The 24,685-nt window shown below is 46.3% G+C and overlaps 1 protein-coding gene across 1 annotated transcript in view; it reads left to right on the forward strand.

The window, feature by feature from the left end:
- Positions 1-24,685, forward strand: part of LOC135077359 (serine/threonine-protein kinase SMG1) — a 195,598-nt gene that overhangs the window by 144,113 nt on the left and 26,800 nt on the right. The window contains exons 2-10 of the mRNA XM_063971883.1: positions 3,085-3,308; positions 3,364-4,727; positions 4,907-5,075; positions 14,930-16,259; positions 17,731-17,964; positions 19,940-20,073; positions 20,256-20,333; positions 21,450-21,577; positions 22,968-23,194. Of these exons, the coding sequence (XP_063827953.1) occupies positions 3,085-3,308; positions 3,364-4,727; positions 4,907-5,075; positions 14,930-16,259; positions 17,731-17,964; positions 19,940-20,073; positions 20,256-20,333; positions 21,450-21,577; positions 22,968-23,194 (3,888 nt within the window). The remainder of the gene's footprint in view (positions 1-3,084; positions 3,309-3,363; positions 4,728-4,906; positions 5,076-14,929; positions 16,260-17,730; positions 17,965-19,939; positions 20,074-20,255; positions 20,334-21,449; positions 21,578-22,967; positions 23,195-24,685) is intronic.

A 24,685-nucleotide genomic window follows, 5' to 3' on the forward strand; every position in this document is an offset into this window, starting at 1 on the left:
CTAAAGACAAAATACCAAATAGCTAGACCAAAATGGAAACTAAAATAGGACGACGGATTTTCCTATGCCAGCCCTAGTCCAGCGCAATTTCGATTTGAGTTAAATGGAGGCAGCAATCAAGCTGATGCTTTAAAATGAAAGAGATCAATAGTCGCGTATTTATGCAGCCGCATCTCGACTCGTTTACACGGGAGTGAACCACACTCAGTGAGGACCAGTAGCCCTAGACAAAACGCACTTTTTGATCGAATCGAAAATCGAATCCGTCAAAACTCCATACAAAAAAGGGGCTTTTCGACCACTTTTCGACTGGTTTGCGATTAAAATTTGCACTTTGTCTAGACCCACAGAAGACCTATCAAATTCAAATCAAATCATTTATTCAGTACTAAGGCCCTTTCCAGGGCGCTTATACACGTCCCAAATATAGCTTTGCCTGCCACCACTTCGGGACAACATATGTGCTGTTGCTGAGAAGTAAGGAAAGAAACTTGTCAACATTCTCAGCCCCTTTTTCAATCATACAACTTCGCATGTGCGAAGAACACAATACAAAACTATTCCTGCAGAGTATGTACTCTGCAGGAATAGTTTTGTATTGTGTTCTCTCTTCATGTCAGGTATAGAGATTGTGAGGCTAGATGCTGGAAATGCATGACTATCTATTTATGTGCATGCTTTCATGTGCATATGAATAACCTAAACTTTCAATCGTAAGAGGCCTATGGGCGTTTCCCAAAACTGAAAAATCTCCGGCTACTACCGGAATTAACGGAGTACGATTTTTGAAAGACTTGAAGAAAAGAGTGCGGGTAGTTTCTCCCTAATGTGTAAAAGAGATGGTCATTATTATTGGGTACTAGCTTTCCGCCCACGGCTTCGCCCGCGTGGAATTTTGTCTGTCACAGAAAAACTATATCGCGCGCGTCCCTGTTTCAAAAACCGGGATGAAAACTATCCTATGTCCTTTCCCGGGACTATCTCTATGCCAAAGTTCATCAAAATCGGTTCAGTGGTTTAGGCGTGAAAGCAAGACAGACAGAGAGTTACTTTCGCATTTATAATATTAGTATAGATAGTATAGATATTAGTATAGATCATATAGAACGAGGCTACCGTTCTTGCCTGTATTGTGGCTAGGCCGTGCTAACGTTGCGTTGTTTCTATCGGTTCTCGATTGTAAATCGGTTCAAAGATTGATGGTTAGTGGTTATGCTACGTTGCAGACAACAGTTGCGGTTTGATTACATGGTTTTTGGTTCTGCTGCTTTTGTGTAAACTAACGGAGTGAGAATCAAATCAGACTGAAAAAAAAAAATGATTTTAAAATGAAGTTACTTATGGTGGTTCTCTCTAAATTTCAATTTTTGATTTGATTCCGATCAAAAGTAAAGGGATTGGGATGAAGAGAATAAAATCGAGGTCTCCAAAGTTCGATTTCTAATGTACCTAATGGGTATTTTCACAAAACCTAATCCCTAATTTCTAGTACCTGTCTGAATGGTTTGAAATTCAGGAGGATACAACATTATTTTAATACAAGAATGCTTATTATACGTCACTCATATTAAATGTAACGTGAAAACCTTAGTCCTTCACCGGCTGAGCGGGATACAATGAAGAAGTCCTCCGGGATCGAGCCCACATAAAGCGTCCGGACCAGTGACTTGTCGAGTGAACTATGTATCATTATAATTCACAGAGGCAAAAATAACATCTACTTTATCTATGGCAGGAAAACATTAAATGTTTAATGGTTAAGGAAGAAAAATATATAATATTTACCTTATGCAAATTGAAATTGCTTATTGCAAAAAGAAACGCTGTGTACCTGTTAAAATGTATGTGACTTTGTTGGTGTACTACATAATCTATACTAATATTATAAATGCGAAAGTAACTCTGTCTGTCTGTCTTACTTTCACGCCTAAACCACTGAATCGATTTTGATGAAATTTGGCATATAAATATTTTGAGTCCCGAGAAAGGACATAGGATAGTTTTTATCCCGGTTTTTGAAACAGGGACGTGCACGATTAAGTTCTTCTGTGACAGACAAAATTTCACGCAGGCGAAGCCGCGGACGGATAGCTAGTAAAAAATAAAATGAGAAAGCTTGTCTTTCACACATTATCAGCAACAATGTAATGTTTACAATGTGCAATGCTATGTTGTTGATGACCCTATACACCAAGTATGAATAATTAGGTGCTAAAGCTACTAAAATTAATGTTTTTGTGATGCCCGGCTAAATGACAGACAATAATTAATTATAGAGGAAGCAAAACGTGACACAGCGCACTGATACTGGGGTTATTAATTACTTCTTGTCACTTGACTAGTATTTAAGTGTACTATAAGCTAACACGCTTTAGAGCTCACCTATTTTTCGCCCTTTGCTTCTCCCACAATTTCTATTTTCTAGGAAACATTAATTTAACGTAAGTAGGTATATTAAATGATATTAGGTATTTGATTCTAATCTATACGGTCTGATGACGGAATCAGAAGTTGAAACACGAAAAAATATGGTTTTAAAAGATTTTATTTCTAAGTTATTTTTATCTAAATTGATAGATTTTTTCAATTTAGAAACATAATCCCCGCTTTACTCCGAGCCCTGCATCGATGCAAAGTCAACAAGTCTGCAACACGACTAAACTACTGAGCATTGCTGCGTGTGCGCCGGCACGCGCCCATTAGCGGCTGTCTGAAGCGTGCTAATCTCAATCAACCTTTATAGTCGGTCATCTTCTTGGAGAATATTTATAGCGAGTGCTAAGGTTCTCTCGTTGTTCTTACAGAATTGCTAGGATTCAATTTTTGTGTATGTAATGTCTTGTCTCATCGCTGCAAACGAAATGAAATTAAGTATAATGGCTCCCAACTCTTTGTCAAGTGGTGTGATGCAAATTAAACCATACTTACAAATATCAACACGCCTACGGCTAAAAACACCACGTTATTCTTACTCGTTTGATAAAGAAGAATACGGGTTAACTTCTTACATAAAGAAGGTAACATCTTGGTATTATCGTGTACATCTTCCACGTCACATAAACTCATATATTTCCTTGTCCTCAGGGCATATTCCGGCTGGCGTGCGAGCACGTTCTGCGTACGATGCGGCGCGGGCGCGAGACGCTGCTGACGCTGCTGGAGGCGTTCGTGTACGACCCGCTGGTGGAGTGGGGCGCGGGCGCGGCGGGCGGCGGCAAGCGCCGGCGCGGCCTGCGCGACGTGCGCGCCGCGCGGGCGCTGCTGGCCGTGCGCGCGGTCGAGCTGCAGCACGACCTGCACGAGCTCACGTGAGTACTCCCCGCGGACGCTGCTGGAGGCGTCGTGTACGCCCCGCTGGTGGAGTGGGGACCTGACGAGCTCACGTGAGTACTCCCCGCGGACGCTGCTGGAGGCGTCGTGTACGCCCCGCTGGTGGAGTGGGGCGCGGGCGCGGCGGGCGGCGGCAAGCGCCGGCGCGGCCTGCGCGACGTGCGCGCCGCGCGGGCGCTGCTGGCCGTGCGCGCGGTCGAGCTGCAGCACGACCTGCACGAGCTCACGTGAGTACTCCCCGCGGACGCTGCTGGAGGCGTCGTGTACGCCCCGCTGGTGGAGTGGGGACCTGACGAGCTCACGTGAGTACTCCCCGCGGACGCTGCTGGAGGCGTCGTGTACGCCCCGCTGGTGGAGTGGGGCGCGGGCGCGGCGGGCGGCGGCAAGCGCCGGCGCGGCCTGCGCGACGTGCGCGCCGCGCGGGCGCTGCTGGCCGTGCGCGCGGTCGAGCTGCAGCACGACCTGCACGAACTCACGTGAGTACTCCCCGCGGACGCTGCTGGAGGCGTCGTGTACGCCCCGCTGGTGGAGTGGGGCGCGGGCGCGGCGGGCGGCGGCAAGCGCCGGCGCGGCCTGCGCGACGTGCGCGCCGCGCGGGCGCTGCTGGCCGTGCGCGCGGTCGAGCTGCAGCACGACCTGCACGAGCTCACGTGAGTACTCCCCGCGGACGCTGCTGGAGGCGTCGTGTACGCCCCGCTGGGGGAGTGGGGCGCGGGCGCGGCGGGCGGCGGCAAGCGCCGGCGCGGCCTGCGCGACGTGCGCGCCGCGCGGGCGCTGCTGGCCGTGCGCGCGGTCGAGCTGCAGCACGACCTGCACGAGCTCACGTGAGTACTCCCCGCGGACGCTGCTGGAGGCGTCGTGTACGCCCCGCTGGTGGAGTGGGGACCTGACGAGCTCACGTGAGTACTCCCCGCGGACGCTGCTGGAGGCGTCGTGTACGCCCCGCTGGTGGAGTGGGGCGCGGGCGCGGCGGGCGGCGGCAAGCGCCGGCGCGGCCTGCGCGACGTGCGCGCCGCGCGGGCGCTGCTGGCCGTGCGCGCGGTCGAGCTGCAGCACGACCTGCACGAACTCACGTGAGTACTCCCCGCGGACGCTGCTGGAGGCGTCGTGTACGCCCCGCTGGTGGAGTGGGGCGCGGGCGCGGCGGGCGGCGGCAAGCGCCGGCGCGGCCTGCGCGACGTGCGCGCCGCGCGGGCGCTGCTGGCCGTGCGCGCGGTCGAGCTGCAGCACGACCTGCACGAGCTCACGTGAGTACTCCCCGCGGACGCTGCTGGAGGCGTCGTGTACGACCCGCTGGTGGAGTGGGGACCTGACGAGCTCACGTGAGTACTCCCCGCGGACGCTGCTGGAGGCGTCGTGTACGCCCCGCTGGTGGAGTGGGGACCTGACGAGCTCACGTGAGTACTCCCCGCGGACGCTGCTGGAGGCGTCGTGTACGCCCCGCTGGTGGAGTGGGGCGCGGGCGCGGCGGGCGGCGGCAAGCGCCGGCGCGGCCTGCGCGACGTGCGCGCCGCGCGGGCGCTGCTGGCCGTGCGCGCGGTCGAGCTGCAGCACGACCTGCACGAACTCACGTGAGTACTCCCCGCGGACGCTGCTGGAGGCGTCGTGTACGCCCCGCTGGTGGAGTGGGGCGCGGGCGCGGCGGGCGGCGGCAAGCGCCGGCGCGGCCTGCGCGACGTGCGCGCCGCGCGGGCGCTGCTGGCCGTGCGCGCGGTCGAGCTGCAGCACGACCTGCACGAGCTCACGTGAGTACTCCCCGCGGACGCTGCTGGAGGCGTCGTGTACGACCCGCTGGTGGAGTGTGGGGACCTGACGAGCTCACGTGAGTACTCCCTCGTTCGGGTTCCTTCCACCTATAGATCGTTTCATCCACGAAGACGCGCCCCACCATTCATCCGCTAATGTTAGAGTGTTATCGGTACGCTAAATTATTAGGCTTCAAGCCAGACGGAGACGAGGTCGTTCAGAAACCTGTAACTCAACTTTGACACTACACTGTCCCGCCCTATGCGCGGCGGTACCCACCAACCCACCGGGTCAAACGACGTGCGTCGAAGCCGGTAAGCGCTGGTTGATTAAATTTCCAAGGATATTTTTTATTTATTTATTATTATTGTATGGTCTATTGCTAGCTATACACCTTTCTTGATTATGTTGATTATGAAGAGAATGATTCAAACTCCTTGTTGAATGTAGATATTTATTACTTGATTACGTATAAAGGTACAATAATTGATTAACGAGAGTCGCGGCCACTTGTTAGGCTGCTAAATCGAACACTAAACTTAAAATAATGTAAAACATAAAATATAAAATTGGGTCAGCCGCGCATAGCAATATATTGCTGATGTTTGCAATTGTACGGTGACGCACCGTACATGTTCCGGGCCACCAGAGATGGAGGCGGGATGAAAGTAAAGTTTATGAAAATAGGGATGCACTACTAGTTGCTATGGGCGACGTAGACTTATTAACATTATGTATCGTATTAACACTATGTATCTTGTGAGTCTTGTTCTTGTGGTCTTCGTCTTCACTTGAGTTGCTTCGAATGGATGAGAGGCGCACGGTAGTGCGCTCCTCCGGGGGCGCGACAGTCGCCGCGCGTCGCACTCGCCGCCACGCCAGCCACGCTGCCGTGATGACTGCGGCGCCGATGATGATGTATATTAGAGCGTATTGATGTACATCGTGGTATGATACATCTGTGCTCAATACTGCTTGCTCTTTCAAATCTTTCAGACCTTTCTCGATGTCCGAAAGTTGTCTCTGACGTTCGTTAATTGTGTCGTCTACGATAGATGTTATCGGGATCGATGTGTTGATGATATTGTTGATCGGACTGATGTCTTGTGTCTGGATATCGGCGTTTGTTTTGATAACTTGGTAAATAGGTCGGACTTGACAATGCACCCGTGTGAAATGCTGACGAGGCCGGCTTGCTCCAGCTGTGGCGCGGTCACCTGATCCGCGCATATCACTCGTAACTGACACCTCTCACAACAAAAGTACAAGTACTTGTTTATTGTGTTTAATTCGACCCACTTATTGATGCAGGGGTGAACAACTGTTTTGCATTGTTTCTTATTGATGTCTAATTCACAAAGACTTTCTTCTTGCTTGAGGTGATATACAGGTTTCTTGAGTTGACATAAATAAGTCTGCTCTTGCTGATGACATGAGGAGATGTCTTCTTTTATCATCGTGATATAAGCATCTTTAGCTAAGTTGATGGCCAAGAATTCTGATATTGGGATCGTGTCTATCATCTTGCTATGATTTTTTGCAGTTGGTACGGGAATGAGATGAAATATTTCGAAGGAATCTCTGCCGACTAAAGGTACTTTTATCTCAAACAGTAGGTAATCTTCGCACATTCTGGCCTTGATATTCAATAAATGGTATATGTTTTGTAAACTAACATGTATATTATCTATGGGCAGAGTTAGTTCACTTGAGATCTGACTTACTATGACACTTAGCTCGTTTCTAAGTTGTTCAGGTGATAAGAGATGGAAGTTGAATCTTCCATGATAAACGTCAGTGACCGTATTCAGCAGGGTTTCTTGCATATTTCGCAGTTCGTGTATCATGTTACTTGCAGCTACAGCGGTCAACGTCATGTAATTTGCTTGTGAAATGTTGAACACCTCTGAATTAAGTATGTTCACGGCGTTTTCTATTTTAATTAGGTGTTTGTTTACTAATTTGTGTTGCTTATTGATGGCTTCCTCGCTTCTTTTCAGTAAATTATATTCGGCTTCGACGATAGATGTTTGATTTCGCCACAGTGATGCCAAATGTTGTTCATTATCATGTATGAGAGTAATATCTTTCTGATACTGCTCGGCAAACTTCTCATCTAGGACCCCAAACAGTGTATTAGCCACTGAGCCCACTGCGTTGATTAGACCGCGTCGCTTGCGCGAGCGTGTGCGCGTGTGTTGCGTCATCAGTATCGTATTATAGTGTTGCAGTTCGTCGTAGCTGTGACGTAGCTGCCATAGAATGACGTCACAATGCACTTCTTCGTTCAGTTTCTTGCATGTATCTTCCAAGTAATTGAAGTAATTTTCGAATGTCTTCATCCCTTGCCAGTATGGTTCCATCTTGTAATAAACCACTACAGTCCAGTCGTCTCTTATTACTTGCATATCCGAAATTTTATCGAAATAAATTCCTTGGTTTTGTTTCAGCGGTGTGTTTACGAAGGTGCATGATGCTGTTGTAAGTATGCTCATAAAATAAAGTAGAGCCAATACTATTGATTTAAAGTTGAAACCAATGTTTTTCACGCGTTTCTTGTTTTCTTCATGTATTGGAGATACACTTGCTGTATTAACTTGTTTGCTGTCTTGATTTGAGTTCTGATTGATAGGCAGTAAAGATAATTTTACTACCGGACGTCTAAGGTAACCGTTCTTGGTTTTTAATGAAACTACTCGCACGTGTCCATCGGGGCCAGGGTGGAGTTCAATGACGCGCCCCATGGCCCACCGTCCCGATGGCAAGTTGTCGTCGTGTATGACTACCAGATCATTGATTTTGAGGTTTTCTTGATTTTGCTTCCACTTGCCTCTGGTAGTTAATTGAGTTAAGTACTCTGAACGCCATCTCTTCCAGATGTCGTTATATATTTTTTGACATAGATACCATCTTGTTCTGAGATCTTGCTCTGTTTCAAATAATGTTAGCACAGGTCCACTTGATAGGAAGTGCGATGGAGTTAGATAATCCAGATCTTCTGGATCTTCACTGATGGCACACAATGGTCTTGCGTTTAAACACCCTTCTAGCTGTGATAACACGGTCGAAAATTCTTCGTACGTCAGTTTTTGTTCACTGACGACGCGTTTGAGGTGGTATTTCAAGCTCTTTACTGCGGCCTCCCAGAGGCCGCCTGCTGAAGGCCAGGAAGGGGCGTTAAAATGCCATTGAATGTTCATTTCTGTTATTTCTTGCATAAAATGACTGTTGTTTTGATGAAGAGTAGATTGAAGTATCTCGTATTCTTGCTGTATGGCTTTACTTGCTCCGATAAAGTTGGTGCCATTATCACTGTAGATATGATGTGGCTTTCCTCGTCTAGCAGCCATTCTCTTTAGAGCGGCTAGGAATGCTGATGTGGTTAGGTCAGAGACAAGTTCTAAGTGTACAGCCTTTGTCGCCATACACACGAACACTGCCACATAACCCTTTGTGCACTTGATGCCACGCCCTTTGCTGCTCTTTATCATGATGTGACCCGTAAAGTCCACGCCGGTGTGATAAAATGGGCGGGATGGGTTGCTTCTAGCGTGTGGTAAGTCACCCATGATCTGATGTTTCTTGTTTGTGTCGTATCGCCTGCACTTGACGCACCCACGTAGGCGCTTCTTGATGGCCCTGATGCCACCCACAATCCAGTATCGTTGACGAAGGAATGAGGTCGTTAAACGTGCCCCACCGTGGTAAGTGAAAGCGTGAGCTTCATCGATTAAGAGGTCGGTAAGATGACTTGCATGTGGAATGATGATAGGATGCTTCATTTCCGAGCTAATCTGTGCATGTCTTAGTCTTCCGCCAACACGGAGGATGCCTTGTTCGTCAAGATGAGGGTTGAGGTTAAGTATGCTGCTTTTTGAGTTGATGATCCCGTTAGTTTTCAGGTCATTTATCTCTTGAGAGAAGTATTTTTGCTGTACGTGTTGAATTATTTTCAACTTGGAGAAACGGATTTCCTCTAAGGTAAGGTATGATGGTAAGTTTTTCTTGTTTAGTGTAGTCAATTTAAATCTGTATAGCCACGCTAAGATGTGAATCAGTTTCTTGAACGTGCTATATTTTTGCATTAATTCCTTGATGGTGCTCATTTCTTGGTATGTAGATGTATTAACTTGTTTTTTCTGTTTCAGATCTTCACTTGTTTCGAACGACGCTTGTTCGAGTTGATCTTCGTATGAATGTAGCCAGCTTGGACCTTGCCACCAAAGAGAATGCTTTTCTAATTGAGTGACTGTCAGACCCCTGCTAGCACAATCAGCGGGATTATCTTGAGATTTGACGTATCGCCAGTCGCTTCCAGGCAATATTTCAGTCACTTGCTTGACTCTGTTCGCTACGAAGGTCTTCCACTTGTCTGGATCACCTTGCAGCCACCCCAAAACTGCTGTTGAATCAGTCCAGCCCAGGGTCTTGATTTGATAATTGGGTAAACTTTTTCTAACTTTGTCAATTAATTGCGATAATAAAACTGCGCCACATAACTCCAGCCGAGGTAATGTGACCGTTTTGCTGACCGGAACTAGTCGCGTTTTCGCGGCGACCAGAACCACTGTACTTTGGCCTCTTCGTGTTATTTTGCAGTAAATGACGCAAGCGTATGCTTTTATTGATGCGTCGCAAAATCCATGCAGTTCAATGACATCGTTTTCTTGCGTTTCGAGCCATCTTTGAACCTTGATTTGATTAATATTTTGTATCTCGTCTCTGATTTTTAACCATTCCAAATTAATGTCATCCGGAAGGTTATCATTCCAGTCGATGTTTGACAGCCATGTAGATTGAAATAGGAGTTTTAGCTTGATAGTGAGAGGTGAGAGCCAACCGAGAGGATCGAAGATGGTTGATATAGCAGATAATAATGTTCTTTTCGTGGTTTTTGTTTGACTTGTTGATATTTTTGATTCAAAGGTAAAACTGTCTTCTTGTGGGTTCCACCGAAGTCCCAATGCTTTCGTTGATTCAAGTCCACGAAAATCAAAATTGTCTCTCTTGTTGCTGTCCTCGACTAGCTCTGGTGTATTAGATGACCACTTCCTTAGATTGAAGCCTCCTGACTTCAATAGGTTTATGAGGTCATGTTTTAACTGTTTGGCTGATGATAATGAATGACTTCCATGAATGAGGTCATCCATATAGAAACAATCTCGTAAGACAGTAGCTGCTTGATTTTCTTGATAATTATGCTCTTCATCGTCTGCGAGTTGCTTAAGCGTCATCATCGCCAAAAATGGCGCGGCCTTGGTGCCGTAGGTGACGGTGGTTAACTCGTATTCTTGTATTGGTTTCGTTTGATTGTCTCGCCATACAATCTTGTGATATTGTTGATGTTCTTCATTTAACCATATCTGTCGAAACATTTTTTCGATATCAGCTGTGTATGCATACTTGTATTGTCGCCATTTTAAGATTAAAAACTGTAGATCTTGTTGTAGGTTGGGGCCTCTGTACATGAGGTCATTGAGGCTCATCCCAGTAGAAGTTTTTGCAGATGCGTTAAACACAACTCTAAGTGCAGTTGTTGTCGACTCGTTGCGTAAGACACAGTGGTGAGGTAAAAAGTATTCCGGTGTCGTGTTGCCACGTGCAAGTTGCATGTGACCTGATGTTAGGTATTCGTCGATAAAAGTTTTGTAATTAATTGCGGTGTCATTTTGCTTCGTAAATTTTTGTTCCAGTTGATTGAATTGCGCAATGGCCTTGTGTTTTGACGTTCCCAATTCTTGTATGAAGTTGGGTTTTAGAGGAAGTTTTACTTGATATCTCCCATCCTCTCGTCGAACGGTTGTTGCTTTGTAAAATTCTATGCATGCTTGATCTTCAGATGATAATGATGACTCTTGTTGTGTAATGTCTTCAATTTGCCAAAATCGTTGTATATCTTCAATGTTGTTTAATAAGACGTTGCATTGTAATGTAGTTGTATTGGCGCTTCCGCTTAATATCCAACCAAATCGCGTTTGTTGCGCTATTGGTGATTGATTGTTTTCTCGACAGATGCCATCCAAAATGATGTTAGAGTACACCTCCGCCCCCAAAAGTAGGTCGACGGGGCGACTTTTGTAGAACTCAGGATCTGCTAGTTGTATGTTTTCTAGGAACTCCCATGATGGTTTCGATAATGTGTTACTTGGCAGGTTGTTAATTAGCGTTTTCATAATAAGCACGTCGGTTTGTAATGTATATTCGCAGTTATTTGACTTGATAGTTATGTTTATTATTCCCTTGCAGTTATTTTCCTTGGCTCCGATTCCAGTTATGACTCCAGTACATTGACGTCGTGGTAATGATAAAATTTGAGCTGCTTTCTCGGTGATAATTGATGTTTGCGATCCTTGGTCGAGTAGTGCTCGTAGTTTGTAGTAGTTGCCATTGGCGGCTTGAACTTGTACGATCGCAGTTGCCAACAGTACTTCGGGTGACTCATGTTGTTGAATGGGAACAGTAGTCGTGGAGGAGTTGCTGTGGTTGACCATTCTTGATGTACTTGGTCTTGCTGTGTTATTTGGTGATGCAAAGGCTTCGTGTAATACTGTGTTATGTTGACCTTGGCATTCTCGGCATCGTTTTTGCACTCTACAGTTTCCTTGGTGCTTTATTAGGCAATTGAAGCATAACTTGAGTCTTGATGCTGTATTGAGTCTTTGTTGTGGCGACATTGATAAGAATTTTTCACAAAAATAAATTCCATGATTGTTGTAATTGCATAAAGAACACTTGTAAGTTCTTAGTTGATTGTTGTTTGTGTTTTGTTCTGCCATGTTGTTATTGTTTGAGTATACTTGAAATCTTGTTTTATTTGGCTTTGGCGAAGCTTGATGTGTTAAAGGCCTTGTCGTTGGTGAATCTTGTTTTCTACGTGAGGACTCCATTGTTGTAAACTTGCATTCCAGGAAGTTCAAAAAATCTGACATCGTTGGTAGTTCACGTGGTTGTTCCAGACATTCATTGTAGTCGGTGAATGATTCATTATCCAGTTTTTGTGAAAGTAGATGTACTAGCAACGGATCCCATGTGCTGATATCAATGCCTAGGTTTTTTATGGCATTGATGGTTTCCAATGTGGTGTCGTGAAGGCGCTTGATTTGATGTAAGGATTGTTGCTGTACGGTAGGAATTGATAGCAAGTTGTTTATGTATGAAGTGAAGATAAGTTTCTTGTTATTGTATCGATGGTTGAGTATTTCCCAGCATATATTGTAGTTGTCGGAACTAATTGGTAGATGTTGTATCAGCCTGTCTGCTTCTCCTCGCACCTTGCCCTTGAGGAACTGCATTTTCTGGGCATTCGATAACGAGGGGTTGTTGTGTATTGTTTCAACGAACAAGTCCTTGAAGGAGGTCCACTGATGGTAATTTCCACTGAAGGTAGGTATATCCATCTGAGGAGTGGATTTTTCCCGATGGGATACCGACCAAAGCTTGCTGTTTATGGTTCGTTTGATGTTGTTATACATTTGCTCGTATGATGAAAATGCTCTATCGTATTCGTTGTTACTGGTGCCTTGGGTTTCGCTATCAATCTCCCAGTGGAGACTGTCAATGGCTGACCAGCGTGATTGCAGAGAATTAAGCAGGTCTTCCAACGCCCATTTCTCAGTTATAGAATCGATGTTGATATTGGATGTCGTTCTATGAAACGCTCTGAAGTTACTTGCTTGCTTTTTCAGTAAGTCTTCTGTTTTGCTGTTAGTACCACGTGACTCCTTGGGTGTAGCTGGAGCCGTGGATGTCGAAGGTGCTGCTAATGGTGTTGCAGGTTTGAGTAGGGGAGTCGGCGGCCTGGATTCTGTCATTGGCTCGTACATTTGCAGAGCTGTTTTGATGTTTTCATACGTCGACTTCATATGTTCATACTTGTTTTCGGTGAAGTAGGCATGAGACTTGTCTTGACACGCCCACAACTGTATGTGATTGTTGTTGAATTCTACCCAGTAATTGTCTAAAGTAGATATTTTGCGTTTAATATAATCTGCTGTTTTTCTTTCACGTCCGTCTTTCTTGAAATTTGTTTGGATTTTGTAAATTGCATCTATGAGTTGCTCTTGGTTTGCTAAAATATCTTCCATTGAAGACATGCTTGATTATTGCTTGAAATTGCTTGCTATAAATTGTATTTGTACCTGATTTACTTGCTTTTTTGATGAGTGTTCGAGTGTTTGATGAATGCTTGCTTGTTTCTCGATTTCTTACTTGTTTTTTTGATTGCTTGCTTGTTTGATGAATGCTTACTTGTTTCTTGATTTCTTGTTTGATGTATTTGCTTGATTCTTGATTTCTTGTTTAGGTACTAGTCCCCAATGTCCTTGCGAACTCTGTACAGATTATGCGCCTTCTCAATCCAGTTGGTGAGACCCTCTTCCGGGAGGCCAAATGGACCGATTCGCTCCGTACGCGAGATTCACAAAGCACTGAGTTTTCTTGATTGTAGATAAATCCGGCTCGAATAAAGATGTATGGTCTATTGCTAGCTATACACCTTTCTTGATTATGTTGATTATGAAGAGAATGATTCAAACTCCTTGTTGAATGTAGATATTTATTACTTGATTACGTATAAAGGTACAATAATTGATTAACGAGAGTCGCGGCCACTTGTTAGGCTGCTAAATCGAACACTAAACTTAAAATAATGTAAAACATAAAATATAAAATTGGGTCAGCCGCGCATAGCAATATATTGCTGATGTTTGCAATTGTACGGTGACGCACCGTACAATTATTATTTATAACTTTTTCTATACAGAACGAATAGCTTGTCATTTAAAAATGTATTTATTCGTTCAATTTGTCGACATAAAAAAGCGCCGACAGACCACAAAACAAATGTGGGAATTGAGATAGCGAGCATCAAGCGGCCCGACACGGGATCTAACAATGCAGTATTTATTGCTTCCGCTTCCGATCACTATTTTTTGTCAGCGCACAGCGAAGCTATTACGTAGATTTACTTTTTTGGATTTTAGGGAGTCTGCAAAAAGTACAGTTAACCGAACCATTTGTTTGTACTTTCGTATTTTGCTGTTTTAGTAAATGTATTTGTTAGATACGAAAAATGGGCCATAATATGTTAATACATACTACGAATATGTTTGAGATATAAAGAGTAGGTACATACAAGAACAATCTGTTAAGGAGCAGAAATGGTAGGATCTTTTCATTTAACTTATTCTATTTTCGGATGGTGCAAAAACACGCTCCGGAAGGCACTGCCTCGGTTCCACTATAATCCTTGAATATCTCAAATTACATCTGGAAACAATGCATAATATACATGAGACAACAAATGGGCCCCGACAACCCATTCCAAACTTAAGGTAAACGTAATAAAGCTTCTTTACGGCCGGCAAACAACGGCGCGCTTTGTTTTGGCACAAAAACGAGTATTTAGCAAACTTTGCGCAGCTGTGTGCACAGATAGTGCGGCGAGGGCGGCAATAAAAATGAATGGTATCGCTTTACACCACTCGCGATGATACCCTGAATTTTACAAAAGGTTTTCCTCTTTTAGCTACAATGACAGTGACACGTTTGAGTTTCACACTCAGTTTCAGATAAATTATACTGATGAAACTATTAATTTGTAATGTAAATATTACCTGACGTCATTATTTAAACACGAGATATTTACGGCCCGGTAATTTCACGCGAACATACATGCATAATTTCGGCGGTCTTACAGATATTATAATTGTTAATGTGCCACTAAAAGCCATGTCGATTAAACGCGCCGCTTCCGCAAACAGCCGCTTGAATTATTGAACAACATTCACTTCCGTCCTTAATCATTCAACAGGTTTGCAAAATTGTGCATTAATGATGAGCGGTTTGGTTCCAGGGAACAGTTCACCGCGCTGCTGCCTGAGATCAAGCAAGCCGCGGACAACTGGCTGAAAGAGGACGAAGAGCTGACGTCTATCGAAACGAAACTTCAGGAGTGCCACCAGCAAATGGCGCTCATCAAAGAAATAGAAGCGTATGGACCCAATTTGAACAACCATCCCCTGTACGCTATCTCCCAAAAGTATAGCTCGTACAAACAAGCCAAGAACGCTGTAGAAGATTCGATGAAAGCGCTCGTTAAGATACTGAAAGATTTTGACGCGCAGATAGAAGCGTTCGCGGAGACGAACGAAGCTTTGAATGGTCCGCAGCTAATGTCGTGGGTCCAGGAGTTTTCAGGAACAAATGAGGACGATGAACTGCCGATATTCGAACATATCAAAGATTTCCTCACAAACGCCGGACAAAGTTCGATGATATCCCAGTGTGAGCAAGCCGAGACCGAGCTGAATCAGAGCGTGCAACAAACGGGTCACCTGGTTAGGTCGTGCTTGGAGCTTCTATCGCAGTACGTAGCGGTCTCCCAGTACTACCCACAGAGCCACACTGAGTACCACCGAATAATGATGTTCCGTAAATTCTTGGCCGCGGCACTGGACAGCAGATCACCTGAAGTTTGTCGCGACGTTTCCAACCAGGTTAATACTCTGATGTTTACCGAGAACAACAACAACGACGCCACCCAAATCGTTGCGTACAACTACCGCTTGCAAACGATCAGCGCGGAAGCTAACGTGGCTCTGAACAAAGCCATGGAGAGATTGCAATTAGAAGGTGGACCTGACGCGTTGACTTTAGCTCAAGAAGCGTATAATGAAGCAAAGTCTAATATAAGCAATTGGGTGAGGACTGAGGAAGGCGCGGCATCGGCACTAGAATGTGTTGTTATTGGAATGCTGTGTAACTTGAACAGGAGATATCTTATGTTGGAGAATGGAGCTCAGAGCGCTGGCGACTGTCTCGTCGACCTGACGTCGAGGGAAGGGGAATGGTTCCTGGACGATATGAGCGCTCTGTCAATGCAAGCCGTGGAGTTACTTTCCCTGCTGCCGCTGCAGTCTGCCTCAGCTGAGGAAGCCGCTATGCCGGTCGCGGTGGAATGCGTCCGGAACGCGAACCTTCTTCTGGCAGATTTGGTTCAACTGAATTACAACTTCAGCACGATCATTCTCCCCGAGGCGCTGAAGAAGGTGCACTCCGAGGACCCGTCGGTGCTGCTGATGATCACGGAGCTGAACTCGGTCATCGTGAACAGCCCGGTGCCGCTTAACGATCTGCTGGCACAGCTGGAACTGCATTTGAGATATCTGATCATGGATATGGAGGTAAGAATTGCATTAAACGGACATACAGGGTGGAAACGATAAGTGATCTCACTCGATTATTTCTAAACTATACAAGATATCAATAAACTAGTTACTGATCCTGAAAGTGCTTCATGAGCTCTATCAAACAGTATTAATAATAGGTTACAGAATAAACTGGATCTATCCGAAAATTTAATGTTTCCAGCTTCCATACATTTGGTAAAGTCACATTATTTTAAAAACTACACATGATATCGTAAAACTGATTACTGATTCTAAAAGTGCTTCACCAGCTCTATCCAATGGTATCAATAATAGGTTACAGAATAAACTGGATCTATCCAAAAATTCAATGTTTCCTTCTCCATACATTTAGTACTACCACAGTCATGACACTCATCTCTTGACAATATTATAGCAAGTAAAGCCTAAAACCAATGTTTTCCATAAATAATTTTAAATAAGAATACAATTTACGAGTTTATTTTAAGAGTTTATTATTAAATAAATAAAAATACACTTCTAATATTGTGTGTCTGGCATACATTTAGTATGGAAGCTGGAAACTCTGAATTTTCAGATAGATCCAGTTTATTTTGTAACCTATTATTGGTACCGTTTAAAAGAGCTCATGAAGCACTTTCAGGATCAGTAACCAGTTTTTCAATATCTTGTATAGTTTAGAAATAATCGAGTGAGATCACTTAACGTTTCCACCCTGTATAATTTTTCTACTCTCCTGTGCGCCATTAAAATCAAGAAAAATAATCCTTATTAATTAAAATCATGAAATAAAAATATGCCTAAACAATACCAGGATCAAATGTAACAATTTCATTAGGGTGTCACTTGTTCACACAGTGGTAAAGAACTTCATAACACGTCCAGTTATTGAAAGATCTTTCATATAGGATACTTTATCATCAGAGAATAGTCAATACCTTTGGTAGATCAGCACTTGTAGTTTCTGAGAGAGAGACAGTCAGTCTTGACCTTTCGCTTTTGTATATTTAGATCAATAATGTTTTCTTACGTCTTCCGGCTCCGGCTCGCCGGGCAGGCCTCCCACTAAGTGGACCGACGATCTGGTGAAGGTCGCGGGAGGTGCCTGGATGCGAGTGGCACAGGACCGGTCTTTGTAGAAATCCTTGGGGGGGCCTTTGTCCAGCAGTGGACATCTTTCGGCTGAAACGATCTTTAACATCAGAGAATAGTCCAATACCTTTGTTAGATCAGCACTTGTAGTTTCTGAGATTTCGTGATGAGTGAGACAGTCAGTGACCTTTCGCTTTTGAATATTTAGATCAGTAATGTTTTCTTTAAATAAGGGCATCTCCCAGTCCCCAGCGAGCGGCGCGCAGCTACTAGCAGCAGAACAGGCGCTGCTCTCAGCGGACGGCGAGGGGGTCATTGGACAAAATTCTACGTGCTCGCAGACCAGACTATAGATCTATAATGTTTTGTCGCTTTAAATAAGGGTGTCTCCCAGTCCCCAGCCAGCGGCGCGCAGCTGCTAGCAGCAGAACTGCGCGCGCGGTACGAGGCGCTGCTCTCAGCGGACGGCGAGGGGGAGCAGGGCGCGGGCCGCATGCTGCTCATGGGCTTCAACGGGCTCTTCGCGGCCGTGGAGCTGCGCGCGCGAGAGCTGGCCGACCACCTGGCCGTGCCCATCCCGCCAGCCTGGCGCAAGATCGACCACATCAGCGACGCCATGCATATGTCGGTAAGTCGCCAACCTGATCTCTTTGTAGGTATCCTTCGTAGGACGTCATCATGCGAAATCATCTAGGGAAATAAGAACGAGCCTAAAGGAAGGTCGAACATAGCAGCGACGCCATGAACATGTCGGTGAGTCGCCAACTTGACCTCTTTGTAGGTATCCTTCGTAAGACGTCAATATGTGCAACCAGCTAGGGCAATATGAACGAGCCGGCCTGAAAGAAGATCGGCCACATCAGCGACGCCATGCACATGTCGGTGAGTGCCTCTGATAGTATTCAGGCATAACCATCCACAGTGAAGTCATTAAGATTCGAGGATCGATTAGTTTGATAGATCGGTGAGCCATCATCATTAGCACATGATCTTGCAGGCATATCCATCGACAGATGCGTCATGATGAGTGAAAACGAGGTTGCAGGTGTATCCATCAATAGCGGCGTCATCAAGCGAAACCAAATAGGGCAATATAATGCTTGAAAGAAGATTGATCATGTAAATGACATATTGTTTTAAACTTTAATGGGCACTAACCTAATTATTATTACTGACGGGATTGGTACCGATATTTCGACACTGTTGCAAGCGGAAACTCAAAATTAAGGTACATGGTAGCAATCCCGTCAGTAATAATAATCATGTAAATGACGCTTAGCACTTGTCGATTTTCCTCGATAGGTCCTTCAAATTTACCCTTAAATAGCGACACCGTGTATATCCCAATGTAAAACTAGCTTAAGAAGTTTATGTGTCTGAAAGAAGCTTGAGCACATTAGCGAGATCAGCGTACTTCAGGCCCGGTTACCACCGAGGTGGAGAGGAGAAATGTTTTGAAGAACCAATTAGATGTCCTTCAGATTTCATGAAATTGTTAGAATTTCTTCGATCCGCTCCGCCTTGATGGAACCGAGCCTTAGGCACATGAGTAAAGAAAAGGAACAGAGACAAAGCTTCTAAAGAGCTATCAAAATGTATACCTATTTTGGTAGGGTTGGCACCAGTGTTGGCACTAATCAATTAATTTTTTAATGAATTAATTAATTTGATTAAAATAAACATGATTAAATAAGTAATCATAATCAGGATTAATTTGCTAATCATTAATCAATAATCATTAATTTGATTAACTTCCTAAATGTTTTATCGAAAACAATGGAAAAACATTGATATCTAATATTAGATGTTTGATTTTAGGCTACAATTTCGTAGGAGGATATCAGTCCACTTCCCCTACCGTTCCAGCGCCTACTCTAACCAACTAGCACCATCCAAAATCTCTCATCGCCCCCTTTGCCCCCCCTGATACTTCTAGTACGAAGTCTCCTGCACCTCCAACTTGCAAAACCCCCTAGTTTTGTAACCCTACCTTCCAACCACCTGCCCCTCCCCCCCTAGCCCCCCCTCCTGAAACTTCTGGTATGAAGTCTCCTACACCTTCCCAACTTGAAAAACCCCCTAAATCTGCAGCCCCTCCTTCTTCCCACCTGCCCCCCAGACCCCCCTCCTGAAACCTCTGGTATGAAGTCTCCTACACCTCCCCATATTGAAAAATATCCTAAATTTGCAATCCCACACTTCAATGGCTAGCCCCCCCTTAGCCCTCCCCCCCCCCCCTGAATCTTCTGGTACGAAGTATCCTTCACCTTCAAAACAAAACATGCACGACGTTCGAGCGTCGCGTCACGCCTGCACGCCCTGAGATTGACCACTGGCTGATCTAGTTTGAAGCGGTTTCGGCTCATACGTGACTAGCGGCCAGTGGTCACGCACACACACGCGTTGCACTTGTAGTGATGTACCTATCACAGCGCATTTGTATGAAGCTTTGTCTCTGTTCCTTTTCTTTATTTTATTTTATTTGTTTAACAATGTTTCAACAGCATTAAATTGTACATAAATGTTTATTTACTCATGTGCCTTAGGCTATATGCTTGATGTACCGTAAATGAATTGACATGTGTCATGTGGTGCACCCGCAGGCAGCCCTCCAGAGCCCGGTGCTGCGCTCAGTCCTGGAGGACGTGTTCCTGGTGCGGCGCGTGCAGACCGTGGCCGAGGTGTTCGCCATGTGCGTGGGCTCCGCGCGCGCCTTCAGCGGCGCCGGCGCGCCCGCGCTCGCCGACGACGCCGCGCTCTGCAAGCCGGTCAGGAGGTACTGTGCTCAGTTCTCGTTCCTGAGGTCAGCAGACCGAGGTTGAGGTGTTCCTATGTGCGTGGGCTCCGCGCTCGCCGACGACGCCGCGCTCTGCAAGCCGGTCAGGAGGTACTGTGCTCAGTTCCTGTTCCTGAGGTCAGCAGACCGTGGCCGAGTGTTCCCATGTGCGTGGGCTCCGCGCTTGCCGACGACGCCGCGCTCTGCAAGCCGGTCAGGAGGTACTGTGCTCAGCTCTCGTTCCTGAGGTCAGCAGACCGAGGTTGAGGTGTTCCCATGTGCGTGGGCTCCGCGCGCGCCTTCAGCGGCGCCGGTGCGCCCGCGCTCGCCGACGACGCCGCGCTCTGCAAGCCGGTCAGGAGGTACTGTGCTCAGCTCTCGTTCCTGAGGTCAGCAGACCGAGGTTGAGGTGTTCCCATGTGCGTGGGCTCCGCGCGCGCCTTCAGCGGCGCCGGCGCGCCCGCGCTCGCCGACGACGCCGCGCTCTGCAAGCCGGTCAGGAGGTACTGTGCTCAGCTCTTGTTCCTGAGGTCAGCAGACCGAGGTTGAGGTGTTCCCATGTGGGCTCCGCGCGCGCCTTCAGCGGCGCCGGCGCGCCCGCGCTCGCCGACGACGCCGCGCTCTGCAAGCCGGTCAGGAGGTACTGTGCTCAGCTCTTGTTCCTGAGGTCAGCAGACCGAGGTTGAGGTGTTCCCATGTGCGTGGGCTCCGCGCGCGCCTTCAGCGGCGCCGGCGCGCCCGCGCTCGCCGACGACGCCGCGCTCTGCAAGCCGGTCAGGAGGTACTGTGCTCAGCTCTTGTTCCTGAGGTCAGCAGACCGAGGTTGAGGTGTTCCCATGTGCGTGGGCTCCGCGCGCGCCTTCAGCGGCGCCGGCGCGCCCGCGCCGCTGAAGGCGGAAAAAAATATTTGTTTTTTTTTTTAATTTTTATATAATTTTTTTCTTCCAATTACTTATTGTAAAGAAAACGTAATAACTTATAAACTAAAGAGGTATATCCTGATAAAATAAAAACAGTAATAATGCTAAATAACAGGCTATACTAAAAAATACATAAAATACTCAGAAAATGCCAACAAATAATAAAAAATTATACTTTTTGAAATAAATCTGCTTTTAAATTCGTGTTTTTTTGGTTATTTGTTAAATTTCTCCAAAAAATGCCCCTATAACAGTTGGTTTTTATTACTTTGTATTATTCTCTATCGTATAACCTTTGCAAAACCAAGAATCGCATGTCTCTAATCTCTATCCCTATCACAACCTAGTTTCATCTATTTTCATATGTACACTTTATCGTGACTCACACTGTATTGACATGATGGTGTGTCCTGTCAGGTTCACGGCGGAGTACGTGTCGCGCTGCGTGCTGGGCGTGCACTCGCGCGCGCTGGCCTGCGCGCTGTGCCTGCTGCTGCGCCGCGCCGCGCTCGACCTGCACGCCGAGGTCGAGCAGAAGGAGATCGGTACGGGACCAACTGTCATTACTTATACCGCTTGCAGTAAATTCCTACAGAATACCAGCATCATGTTCTTTACGGAATATGATACAAGCTGAGTAGGAGCCATTTTGGTTCAACAATTTATTTATAATTATTTTCCAAATTGTGCAAAATTACTATGTTTGAACCAAATAAACAATTTTTCTTTCTTTCTTTCTAAACATATAAGTATCATGGGGGCAAGAGAGGGCAGCTACTTCTCCTCTCCATTCTACTATTAGATTCTACTATTCCAGCCTACTATTAGAGACCGGTAGATCTATTCTTATAAATAAAACACTGGATACGTATTTTTTACAATATATCGCCTCATTTTAAAATACAATTCATCACTTAGCACAAAAGCGCGCGGTGCCGCCCGCGTGCGTTTCTCTATTCTGACATTTCTAGTGTGACATTGACATTTCTACGTCATCACTATGACAGCAATTCGTTGGCTATAACGATACCGTTATTTTAATGTTTAGATTTTTCACAATTAACACTACCTATCTTAAGTTTTGTGTCTAAGCACCGGGAACTTTGCTTGCTCCCAACTTAGGTCAGAATATACCCTCCCTTCTGGCCCAAAAGCTGATCTGCACTGACTGCTCTACAATTACGAGAGGTAGTTTTTTCTATGAGAGATTTGCAGTTTTAAGGTCAACTCGGAAAGGGATCGACACCGTATAGCCTTTAGCGAGCTGTCGTCGCCTTTTGCGCGCTGTCAATCGCGAGGCGAGGCGTTTACGTTACGGTGCCCTTTCCGGGTCAATAAATGTGCTCCGGCCTTTCATCATCATCATCATCATCATTTCAGCGATAGGACGTCCACTGCTGAACTTAGGCCTCCTCCAATGCTTTCCATGTATCGTTTTGTAGCGGTCTGCGTCCAGCGCTTCCCTGCTACCTTTATGATGTCCGGCCTTTAGAAGATTTTCAAATACAAGTACAAATAAGTTTATTGTGCATAATGTTACAATTTGTACAAACCGAAAAATAGTTATATAACTAACTGTATCTCTTACTTAACTTAAAACCAATTTCAAAGCAATACAATTTTATTAGGAAAATGTAGGTAGGTACAGAAACACAATCCTTTACCTTCCGTACTAGTACAAGACTGTGTTACGGCAAGGTAATGATAAAATCGTCCTAGGCATAAGGTACATTTTGAAATGCGTGCGTTTGAGTTTAACGCTGGCGTTAAATATTGCTAACGGTAGAATTAAAAACATTCGGGTGAGGTGAACAACTTTGCACAGTATAAGCAAGGCGTAAAGATAAAACAGATAAACAGAAACTTAAACTATTATGAGTCAATCTATTTTTAGGCTAATGAGATTTTAAACGATCAATACTTTGTGTCTCCCAGGAGCATCGTGGAGCGTGTCCCTAGAATCCCTATGCGAGAAAGCGCGCGCGTCCTGGCGTGCCGGAGCCGGCGTGCTCGAGCGCGCGGGAAGCCTGGCCGCGGCTGCACGCGCCGCGCGTGCCCGCTGCGTGCGCGCCACCGCCGCGCACCGCACGCACGCGCGCGCCGCCGCGCTCGCGCACCACGCGCGGCTTAGGGCGCTGGCGCACGCGCAACTGCACGCTGAGGTCAGTCGCGGCACACGTCACGACCCGGTCGAGTTGACTGGGCACTCTGGTCAGCCATGACGTCACATCGAGCCGAATCGGTGGGGCGCGTCTTCGTAGATGGCGCGTTCGAGCCCGCGGCTTCGCCCGCGTAGAATTTTGTCTGTCACAGAAATGGCAATGCCAGATTTTGTATGGAAAGTGGCGTCTTTTTTTTTCGCGCGGCCATCGACCAAAGTTTGATGATTTTCATACTAGATTTGCTTTTTGTGCGCAAGTTTTGTAAGAATTATTACACTATTTTCTAATTAAAAAACAAAGTTCGGGGTACATTGTGTCTCTGGAGTCGTTATGCGAGAAGGCGCGCGCGTCGTGGCGTGCTGGAGCCGGCGTGCTCGAGCGCGCGGGAGGGCTGGCCGCGGCCGCACGCGCCGCACGTGCCCGCTGCGTGCGCGCCACCGCCGCGCACCGCACGCACGCGCGCGCCGCCGCGCTCGCGCACCACGCGCGGCTGAGAGCGCTGGCGCACGCGCAACTGCACGCTGAGGTCAGTCGCGTTAGGCTGGGTTCCCACTATGCCGGACCGGAATTTCTGCCGGAAACCGGACACCGGACAAGGGTGTTCACATTACACCGGATCACCGGATCCGAAATCCGTGCCGAATGAAGTGCGGGGAGCACGGGCGGGGCGGGGTGGGCCGCAACTCGTTCACATTACTCCGGTCCGGTGATTTTGCCGGCATTTTGTAGCGACAAAACGCTCGGTAAAAATGCCGGGCTCGGCGAAAAAGCCGGATCCGGGATAATCTGAACAGCTTCATACAATTTGTACCGCCGCTAGGCCTTCCGGCGATTTTACCGGACCGGGAGATCTGCCGTTCCGGCATAGTAGGAACCCGGATTTACACGTTACGACCCGGTCAAGTTGACTGGGCAACCGTGACGTCACATCGAGACAAATCGGTGGGGCGCGTCTTCGTAGATGGCACAATCTACACAGAGTGTGGTTTTGTAAAACAACGCCCATTTATAAGCTACGCCACATTATTCTTTTATTAAAGTTTTTTTTTAACGTCTATTGGGGCCTGGTCACCACTTACCATCAACAAAACACGTTGCTGCTCGTGTATTTCAATAGTGTTTTTTTCCAGTGAAGGCGCCTGGTGCAGAAAAAAGTTAACGATTTCGAAGAGCAACCAGCAGCGGCTATTATTTACAACTACATCAGCGGTTTCCTAACGTGTCGACATTTTTCGCGCACGTTTACCAACAAGATTGGCTACTGTAGCCATGTAAGGGCACATGATAGGGCAGCCCAGCGTAGCCCTTTTATTACAGACTAAAGGAATTTTGTCGTAGTTACCGTAGCCGAAAGAGGCTTGGGAGTATAATCACAGAATAATAATAAGTAGGCTACGTACAGAAGTTTTACTTCGCGAAGGTATTTAAAAAAATGTATGCTCAATGTCACTAACAATATGGTGTAATTTAGCCTGTCTCAAGAGTCAAGCA

The sequence above is a fragment of the Ostrinia nubilalis genome, chromosome 13 (genome assembly GCF_963855985.1).
Source record: "Ostrinia nubilalis chromosome 13, ilOstNubi1.1, whole genome shotgun sequence".
Taxonomy (NCBI): Eukaryota; Metazoa; Arthropoda; class Insecta; order Lepidoptera; family Crambidae; genus Ostrinia; species Ostrinia nubilalis.